The sequence below is a fragment of the Grus americana genome, chromosome 3, assembly GCF_028858705.1.
Source record: "Grus americana isolate bGruAme1 chromosome 3, bGruAme1.mat, whole genome shotgun sequence".
NCBI lineage: Eukaryota > Metazoa > Chordata > Aves > Gruiformes > Gruidae > Grus > Grus americana.
The window spans coordinates 122274939-122285624 of NC_072854.1; the positions used below are offsets into that span (position 1 = coordinate 122274939).

A 10686-nucleotide genomic window follows, 5' to 3' on the forward strand; every position below is an offset into this window, starting at 1 on the left:
TATAACACTTCAACCTATAACCTACAATGAAGATCCCAATAAGAAGCAGATCCAGCACCTCTGGCTGCATTTTGAAGTGCAGCAAAGCTCCTTTTTTTTTTTTTTTTTGCCCCAAAGCTCAAGAAGAGCAGTTTAGAAAAGGCTCAAGCACAACTGTTCAATTACACTTGAGTAAAGATACTAATTCTTCCTGCAGATTGATCAGTAATAAGAGCTTACCCTCTTCTAGCTAAATTGAAAAATACAGTTCCTTTAATAAACAAATTATTGAGTCAGTCTCATCAGCAACTTACCCCTGAAATGAATCATGGCCACGAAGGCTTTTCATTTAAATAAAGTACTGGCATGTTACTCTTTTACATAAATACTGCTAACTTTGAAAGCAGCCAGGAATCTGTATGTTCTTCAAAAGTATCTTATGTTGATGAACAACAAAGATGTGCTATCTATTCCCAAATTCATTCAAGAGTGGGTGAACTAAACTTGTTCTTATAGCAGACAAACTGAAGCAAGTTATCTTCTGCTTTTTAGTTTTCCCAGAAGCAAACCTAAGCCCCATTTGCCTCCATTTCTGTCACTGCAAAAACATCAGCTTTTACTGGAGCCATATCCTTCCTCACCTTTGAGAGATACAATAAGCTTTGTTCACTTAAAAACATTTCACATCAAAAAGTTATTTGGTTCTAAGCCCTCTGCCCATAACTCCTGGTTGTATACCCAACTGTGACTGACATCAAGCTGCAGCTGACAATTTTTAAGTGAACCTATTAGAAAGTTCAGGTAAAAGGTATGACCTATTAGAGCTACTTTGAAGTACAACCAAGGTGCCCTCAGAACAAGGGTCTGTTACGCAGAGCTATTTTGCTTGCTGACTTGAGAAAAGCCAGCGAAGTACACATTTCTTAAGAATACCATTTCAAACTTAACACCACCACACACATTACAGTACCTTAACTCCTCACTGTTTCCCCTTATTTCAAGATTCACAGTTAGTCAGCACATTCACATAGGTTAAACAAGTTATTATTGCCATATCTCCCTTGAGACAGTGACAAACAACATGTCAAAAGCAATCATTTCCTCTAACTACAATTGCGGTAGTTCTCACATTAAGTTTCACAAAGTAGATCAGCACTCCTGCAATTTACCTATCCACTACAAAGCATGCTGAAGTGACCATTTCCAGCACTAAACATGTCTGAGCACACTACTAGACTACAATTTAGTAAATACAATTTATCAGCATTCAGCTGCTCTGCGCAGACTGCTAGGTTTCACCCAGATTAAAGAGCCTCGTTTCACTTCACTGGAGAAAAGTAGGCTCTGGAATAGCCTGACTACATAGCCAGAACAACTCAGCATTTAATGCAATCTAGTCCCAAATTAAATATTACATTCAGTAAAAAAGTTATGAAACCAAGCCTAAGGCTCTAGAATAGTGGTCTTCAACGTGCGCGAACGAGCGTACAAAACAATCCATTGGGGTACAGAAAGAAAGTGTTAGAACTTCAGCAATGCATAACTTGTAAATAAGTAGATATATATTGCAAGTACGCGTTCAGAATCTTTTTTTTTTTTTGCTGATAGGAGTGCGCAAACAAAAGTTTGGAGACCGCTGCTCTAAGTCAGTAGAGGATGTGTCTATTACACATCTGATTACATCAAGTAATCCCCGTTTGCTTCAGTCTCTGCAACAAGGAATATATTCCTAGCTGAAGCAGTGCTGTGCAAGCAGTCTCCTTAGACTCCTTGCATCTGCTTCTCCAGAGGACACAGAGCACCTGACCTTCAGGCACACTAACCCTCTTTGTTCCTTCTCATCACAACTCGGCTCTTTAGGTTAACTTCTTAAACAGCAAGATTTACGTTAACTTCCCGTCACAAGAAGGCTTTTAATTTTGCTCATGAACTGTCTACCTAACTTGGTACCGTATCCCATGCCTAGCTGCACAGTTTAATACTTGATTTTTAACTATATTAACTAATGAAGTGCAACACTGAATTAAGTTTCAGTTATGTATTGAACCCACATTTAAAGCAAGACTTACCACTTTAAGTGATGCTCTTCAGTGGAGGCACTAGCAGTCAGTACAATGTAATGTCTAGAAGAAAAGGAAAATTAATATACTAGCTCAGGACTCTATATTCCTTCAAGTGAAACCAAAACTGCCTTAAACATATAGAATATGACTTCCAGACAAGACAGATTATGTCCTGTATTCAGCACAGTATTAACTGAAGAAGAACTGATTACATCCTTTAGGATTGCATTCTGCTGTATTCTAAATATCATAGTTGATTTTTTTCTAATAAAAATAGTGTCAGTGGCATAACACATACAGTTTTTTCTATCTTCCCTATACTTATCCTTACCAAAATTCATATGACTATCTCCACTTTCTGGAAAACAAACATTAATACCATCTTCTATTTAGACTGCAGTTAAAACTCACAATGCTAACCAGTGAGTAAAATATTTCAAGTTCAGACAACAGATTTCATACATACTTGTATTTCTGGAAGAAGTTCAGTGGCTCAAAGAGCTTTGACCAGTCCGATTTTCCTTGGAGAATCTCATTTGTAACTGCAAGACCTACAATTGAAGTTAAAAACTTCATTACCATTTTGTTTAAGACTAGCAGAGCATGATATAAATTTTACAAGTTAAAGGTTTTGAAAAGTAACTGACAAATCAGAAAGCAGGAATTCCCTTGACTATAGTTCTTTGTTAAACTGGTCCCATATCGCCTGCAACAAGCATACTTCCCAGAAACCAATCCTGCCTAAAAGGGCAGAACACCTCACGGACTATAACTAATTCAGATAATGTGATTTCATATAGCAAGAATTATACTTTTTAATCAGTTAATAAGCATGGAAAAAAACTTTACCATATTTGAACTCCTCTACTATTACCGCTCGTGTTGATGTAGACACGTTGTATGTGGAGTTCTGCTGTGGGTAGGCTGGGGTGATGATAGGCATTACATGATATCGGTCTGACGGGTTCACCTATGATGTTAATACAGTTTTGCTTAGCATCAGTTTAGGTTAGAAGAAAGTTTAAAGGCTTCTGAATTCATATACTACATACCCTAGGGTCCCATACTGGTAAATTAAGATTGCTCTCTTCAGGTTGTTTCAGCAATACAGGATTTGGCCATTCCCTACGTAAGAAAAGACAGTAACTAACTGTCCATTTAAAACTCTGCCACGTAATACAGGGCAGGATTGGATGTTGTTTATATAAATCTTTATATAAAAGGAGCTACCTCTAAAAGTGTTATTTCTTTCTGCAAGTTAAAATAAACAATAGCTCTTACCATTTTGAAAAAACCAAGAAGAACTTGTTAACAAGAGTAGAAGCCGAAGCATTTGGATAGAGTTGACAAGTTCTCGCTACCAGCATTGCCCAGGAAACACCACCAAGAAATCCCAGCATGTTGGAGTAAATGCCACGACCTAGAATGGATATGCTGTAGTTAGCCTGTAGTCTTTCAATACCCAAGTATATTCCTTGAAATTTACAGCACCAACTTCACAATCTATAGAATACTTAGTACACTTCAGCCTCAAAGACAGTTATTTTTGCAGTGAGGCCAAAATTGTTGGTCCTTACAGCGATAAGAAAGAATCATTACCACATCACTTCCCAAAGTACCACTACTCTGAAACTTGCCTAGACTGCTACAGCTTCACTCCAGCTTCCGTTAAGCTAAAAGTTCTGCCATTCTTCTAGTCCTTGCTCAAGCTGCATGCACAAACAGTATTTTTTTATTCCCTATGTATCAAACTTTTTACTTCGCTTGGCATTTTTATCATTTGTAGTCAGGTTCCTGATAAGCAATGCAGCACCTTGTTTTGTAGGCATTCCCCTCTCCTCCCATTAAAAAAACACAGACCATGAATCTAAACCAGTTTTGAAATTAAAGCCTGTCATTTGAGCAGCTATCCGAAGACTATCAGAAGTACTTCAGCCTTTTTTTTTTTTTCCAGCATGAGGTACCTCTGAAAAATTCAAAGATCATGAACAATCACATTACTCACGTTTTGCCCACAGTTTAATTGCACGGAGTGTGAGCCGGAAGTTCTCTTTATTTGGCACTAGATGTAGTATTTCATCGGTAACTCTGCAGCCTGTAAGAAAAAAGTACCAGAAGTTATTAGTAACAGGCACAAGTCACATCAACAGCTTACAGTTTAACATTCAAGTCTATGAAAACAAGCTTGGATTACTTGCCTTGTATTACCTTAAAAGTTTTAGATTACACCTAACATTCAGTATCACTTCAGGTAAAAAAGCTGTTGAGGGCACCAGTTTAGACTACAGCCAACAATTTTTAATAAGCCCTTTCTACAGGATTCGAGAGCTATGTTTCTTTCAACAGCCAGGAACAATTAAACCAGTCAGTGTTAAACAGTGAGCAAGTATTTTAATTTTTTTTTTAAATGAACTACAACATTCTCTTTTCTATCAAGTGCTCTACCTATTCACTCGAAGCAGTTTGTGGCAAATGAGAACAATGCACACACCCAGATCAATGAAACATAAAATACAGATCTATCTAAACACACAACTCCTTGAAACATCTAAATTTAAGCCCACGTGCCACTTCCTCAGATCAAGTATACAGGAGATCAATTTCTGCATCATGTACAGAAACTTAGGTTGTGTGATATGCATTCTATGTTACATTTTCTTTTTAAATATGTCTAAATATGCTTACCATTTAAGCTCCGTATACATCTTATATCCAGGCTTCTCAAGCGCGAGTCATCTCCAAGATCAAGATTATCAGACACAGTTTGTACAGACAGTCTTGCAAACACAAGATCGATCTGAAGAGGAAAAAAGTGCCAACTGTGAGTTAGAAAGTCACACTGTGTGCGAACAGCACACTAGTGGGGGACCGTCAATTCTAAAGAGAGTGGTTAACATTTGCATTTAGAATTATGTGACCATAGACACATTTCCCAAGAGACTCATTTGCCAGAAAACTCAAGAAAATTGCTAGAAGTTCCATATTCTGTTTACAAAACCTTCATTGCATTCCTCCTTTCTTTTTAAGCTACATTTTTTAATTGAAAAGATACTCTAAACTTAGAATTCCCATTAAAAGGGAACTTAAAATTAAGTTCGATCACCTCAACTACACTTCAGCAAAGGAGAGAGCATTTTCTTTATGCAGTAAGTCCTTTTGGTCCTGAGGTATCTGGTTTTTAGTACAGTCTGAGGCAAGAAAGTTATTCTGTGAATGTCCGTACCAGATAAAGGCCACAAAAAGGTGATAGACTAAATGTCTTCATGATAGCGATACCAAGCAGTACCTTGCTTAGGTACTACAGCATGCAGGTCTTTATTCACTGTACAGGATGTGTTCAAGATACAAGGATTCCTGCAGGTGACAAACCTAGGCAGGAGTCAGATTTTTACTTTTCATCTTCCAGATTGTCTCATAACCACTTCATTTTTGATATGCAACAAAACATTTAGTCTGCTCACATGATTCATACACTATCTGCAGTCCTTTGTAGAAAGCTAGCTTGTCAGAGCTAAGAAGAGTTAGCAAGGACACCGCCTCTACTCCCACTCTGCACAATCCTTGTGAGATAAATGCTATTCAAGCAGGCTACCCTGGCAGGTTTAGAAAAAGATGTCCCTGCCTGATGTTCCCATGCCTGCCAGGCTTCCTAGGAGCTTATTTTTCCATAAGCTCCTATTCTACTGCAGTGTCTTCTCCTGGGATAGGTTGCGGTCAGGCTGTTCAATTACAGTTTCCTAAGTATACTTTAGGATACCAATAACCTTCCAAAATAGCAGAGTCACAGGTCCCTGGAAAAGGTATCCTATTCCAAAACAAGAGAAACATTCACTCACTCAAAGGAAAAATTGAAACACTTACCTCAATGCCATCAAACTCAAACTTGACAACTGGTACATATGCATCTTCAACTGCCTGTAAGGGAGAGGATAACTGCGTAAGAAACCATTCTTTGCTACTTTAATCTTTTTCCTAAAAAATGATACAATACAGAATTTACACTGCTAAGCTACTCGGTATAAAGGCTGAGCTGCTTCTGCACCAAAATAATTGTTAATAACCTGGAAGCAGTGTAGTACTAATACAGTACAAATAGTAGCTTTAAAAAATTATTTAGCCAAAAGATTCAGGGGCTGATTATGTATTGTAATGAACAAACAATGCACAATGAGCCATCAGTATCAGTGATTGAAAGGTACTTACACCTTGGTAGGGAGGAAAAGAAATTTCTGTAGTCATCTTACTACTCGTTAACATCCAGAGAAATCTAAAAAATTCTGTCCACATTTGACAGTGTGCACTAGTCCCCTGTATTTTTCTTTTCTGCCATGCCTGAGATGCTATCAGCTACCTTATGGGACAGTTTTCAGTTTTGTAGACCACTTATTAGAACTGTGCCACAGCCCACTGCTGTTTTCAGGTGACAGTCATCTAAACAAAGGCTCATTAGCTATGCATATGAAGTCTTTCAAAATGTCTGCATGAGGAAGACTAGGCTAAGAGAAATGCTTTCAGGAGTTCAGTTTTACATGCAAGGTACATAACATGCACCTGAGGGTGATTTTACAAAGCAGTTTTGTATGTTCACAGCACAGTTCCTGTTAACTTTACGTAAAGCTGACAGCACGCATCCCTTCCACAAAGCCTCAGGCTGAGTAGCCAGAGAGGAGTATGACAAAAGAAGAATGAATCAGAGGACCTAAAGTACATCCAGAGGAACTCCATGGCAAAGGTCCTGACAGAATTCTTTCCACATCACATTCAGCTTCCTTAGTTTGCAAGTTGCCTCTTCCTGCATGCGATTATTTCCAAGCCCCTTACGCCATCTAAGATTAAAGCAAGGCTCCTAGGGACAAGCCTTGCTTTTTGATACAGCTGACTAACTCCCAAAACATGGGTAGGGGAGAAGCGTACCACAAAGGTTCTTATGTAATTTACAGTCATTGGGGAAAGGAACCAAAAGCTTGGACTTCAACACTTCCATGCTGCATAAAACAGTATTTTAGAAGGTGCTCAGAAACATTTATTCTTTTTTTATTTTGGCTTGTAAGACATTCACTACCAATACAGGTCTTTACCATGAATATTCTTATTGTAGAAGTTGCACAATCTATCAAGGACAGAGCTTACTCACTCTTAGATTTTTTATTTCCTGCTGATGTTTTAGTTTTTCAAAGAATGACTGAAAAAAATCCGATCTTTCCACATGTCTAGGAGCGACACAAACAGCATCTATATCGGCACCTGCAAAGGGATTCCATTTCTTCTGTTATTGTTGGAAGTCACTTTCAAACATTAGAACTATGACCAGACAACAACAGTTTACCTTTAGTGTGTACTCCAAGCCTGTATGAACCAAATGTAAGTATTTTGCCACCCACGTTTTCTATTGCCGAAGGAGGAAGATTCTGTGGGTAGAAGAAAGAGTTTACTGTAGAATACAAGATAAACTTGCACAAAGGTCAATGTGTAACTAGCATACAAGTTATTTAGATTGACTACAACAGCCTCCGTAAACAATGTCTTCTCAGTCCCATACCAAGTTGTTAGTCTAACAGACTGATATTGTTTTTCTGAAGTGAGCACTTGCAACTCAAAAACCACATGAGTAATGTAAGGTCCTTTCCTTACTTTACACAAATTAAGACCTATTATTAGTCTTCCCTGCAGCAGACGCAAATAAATTAACACAATCTAAGAGCTATACAAAAGGCAAATCTAGTGTAATGATTTCAAACTAGATGGAGTGCTGCAGGCTGTTTGGGGCAAGATTAGTGCCCATTTACTATCTGTCTCACTCCACAATCCGTTGTTTCAGCTTTGTTAACTGCCACAAGTCAACTGATAGAGCCACTTCACAAATTTATTCAGTGTCCCAAAGACTTCAAGATCTTGATCTGAAGTGTCCTTTATACCTGTTTCAATGGAAGTTACTCCAGCTCTACTCAATATTTAAAAGAGTTTAGCATGGCCTTTAAAAAGAAATAAAAGGGCTTCAGCTGTTTTGACAGGTACGTAGAAAAACCCTTACCTTGCTCACACCAAGTTCTGAAATCCATTCCTTGACCAAGTTATTCAGTTTGCCAAGAACCACCACCCTGTAAAGAAAACTATGTTAAATTTGCCTTAAAAAAAAAGCCCAAGAGGTTAACAATTTTTACAGTCTTGTTATACCTGTGATTTAGTTCTTCCTCATCTTCGAACACTCCAAAAGGCTTCATTGCTTCAATCAACTTCTGAGTATGAATGAAATCGATATCTTTAGGAGGAGCCAAGCTAATCGGAGATGTAATTCCATAATGCCTTTGAGGCTGGTTTTGCCGCCTAGAAGTACTGTGGGAGAAAATAAAATACTGAAGATTTCACAAAAGCAAAAAAAAATTACTGGAAAATACCCTTCAGCTTACAGGTTTCCAAATCAACTTCTGATCTTTCAACACAGCATTAACATAAGTGAGAAAAAAAACCCTGCTTATGATTTTTAGATAACTTGACCTAACTTAAAAATCACAGCTACTTTTTTAAAAAAAATGAACAGATACAAGAAAAGATCCAAGTTGCTGCCATCTTAATACAACTTATTTGCATTACTCTAGATAGTTAGAACTGATCACCAGGAAATGAAAAAGTTTTAAAGCCACTAAGGGTGACACTACCTACAGCAGAAATTTTAGACACATTTCAGTTTTATATCAGTTTTGATTTAAGGCTATTCCCATCAGCTTCCTGCTATGTTAAACAAGACAATTTAACATTGGCTTCTTTCGGTTAAATGTATTTGCTGTGCTTCTACTGATTCTGGGGACCTATAACAAAGTAGTCTGTTAAACAGAGTTGAAGCAGTAAATTCAGAGTTATCTTGGTTTTGTTTATGGAAGAGTATGAAAGAAAACATCAGTGAATGTACAGGTAATGTTGCTAGGAAAGCCTCATGCTTTCAACACAGTGTTCAAGTTTTATAGTTCAGGGGCTTACCTGTACATACATCTGTTTTATCTAAATCCAAGAGAGATCTGCCAGCATATAAACCAGCACAAGCTCTGTCTGTTTGAGGGTCCTCAAACCTGGCTTAGCCAGCTCACTGCCCAGTTAGGCTAAGCAGGGCACCAGGCACCTGGGCTCAGAGGCCCACAAGGTTACTGCCCCTGGAACTCCAATTACAATTCCAACATATTTCTGTTCTGATAGATCCTAATTTTATACAAGAAGTTAACTTAAATTGATTTGTTCCAGGTTATGTATTACCTATGTATTACCTATGTATTACCTATGTATTACCTATGTATTACCTATGTATTACCTATGTATTACCTATGTATTACCTATGTATTACCTATGTATTACCTATGTATTACCTATGTATTACCTATGTATTACCTATGTATTACCTATGTATTACCTATGTATTACCTATGTATTACCTATGTATTGTATGAACATTCACTGTTTAGGCATTTCTCTGACTTGTGAGGTCAGCCTGCCTCAAGTCAGGTGGAAATATGTCACTTCAACCTCTTCCACCCTCACCACTTGGGAGGAAGAATAACTGGAAATCAGCTCCTGAACCACCAAAATTGATAGCACAAAATAGAATTAAAAAAAAAAAGTAAAAAAACCAAACCCCAACTCTGTGACCCTCACTGAGCTAACACCAGCTACACCTTTCATTCCTATCACACAAATTCATATAAAAAAAAAAACCAAACAAACCAGCCCACAGACACCTGCTAGCAAGTTACAGCACCTTGCTCCTGACGCCAACATTAAGAAAGAGTCACTTTTTTTTTTGGTTTTCCACACTGAAGTCGGACAGGCGGCCCACGAGCAGCGCAAAGCCTCAGCTGACAGCGGCCTGCAGCTAACCACGCCGTTACTAGGTTACGGCGGCAACACAATGCCGATTCAGGCACAGCAGAACGCCAGGCAGAGCCACGTCAAAAATCAGACCCGGACAACCGGGACTAACCCCGTGGAGCCCTTAACCCGTGCCCACACTCCCTGCCTCCACACAGAAAAAAAACAAAACAAAACAAACCAAAACAAAACTCGTCGCTTAGCTTAAAGAGGACTTTTTCCCTGATGGGAAGCAGGTTCCCCCCACCTAAACTCCCCTGGGGCCCCGCAACTTCCCGCCCCGCCAGGCCCCTCACGGGGCTGCGGCGGGAAAACCCCGTCACGGAGACACGAGGGAAGGAGAGGGCCGCCGCCTCACCCGCACGTCTCCTTCATGGCGCGCACAACCCAACCCGCAACCGCCGCCTAACGGCTCGCGCCCCTTCTACCCGACGCGCCGCCACCGCCTCCTTCCCGACGGCCACTGCGGCGTTCGGCCAATGGGACGGGGGAGCGCGCCCGGTGAGGTGGGGCTTAGCGAAGAGGCCACGCCTCTCACTGGCCCGTCCGCCCGTCCGTCGCCCCCTGGCGGCTGCTGGCGGCGCGCGGCTGGGGCGGTTCCACCCCTCTCCTCACGGGGACCGGCGGTGCGCGCGCTCCCTTGACAGGCCGGGGGGGGGACGCGGCCCGTCACGAAACGGGCTGAGGCGCACCCGTACCGGGGCCGACATTCCCCGTGGCCCAAACCGGGAGATGCACAAGCTGCTCTTCTCCTCGCAGGAGGGAGGAGGTGGGCAGGTGAGGCAGGGAC

General features: G+C 40.1%; 1 protein-coding gene across 1 annotated transcript; it reads right to left on the bottom strand.

Annotated features, from left to right (window-relative positions):
- Positions 1–3319: 3319 nt before the first annotated feature.
- On the bottom strand, positions 3320–10329 carry LOC129204450 (poly(A) polymerase gamma-like). The gene is made up of 9 exons (XM_054820486.1): positions 10255–10329; positions 8217–8375; positions 8074–8140; positions 7369–7450; positions 7177–7286; positions 5904–5957; positions 4728–4839; positions 4048–4137; positions 3320–3462 (listed from the first exon to the last, which is right to left on the bottom strand). The coding sequence occupies exons 1-9, from the start codon at positions 10269–10271 to the stop codon at positions 3320–3322; spliced, it is 834 nt and encodes a 277-aa protein (XP_054676461.1). The 5' UTR covers positions 10272–10329.
- Positions 10330–10686: the final 357 nt, after the last annotated feature.

Bases quoted from the DNA above. Each gene is read 5' to 3' on its own strand.
- LOC129204450 (XM_054820486.1), bottom strand. The intron at 8,141-8,216 runs GTATAACAAGAC...TTTTCTTTACAG, and splicing joins GAGGAAGAACTAAATCACAG to GGTGGTGGTTCTTGGCAAAC. The intron at 7,287-7,368 runs GTAAACTGTTGT...ATCCCTTTGCAG, and splicing joins GCTTGGAGTACACACTAAAG to GTGCCGATATAGATGCTGTT.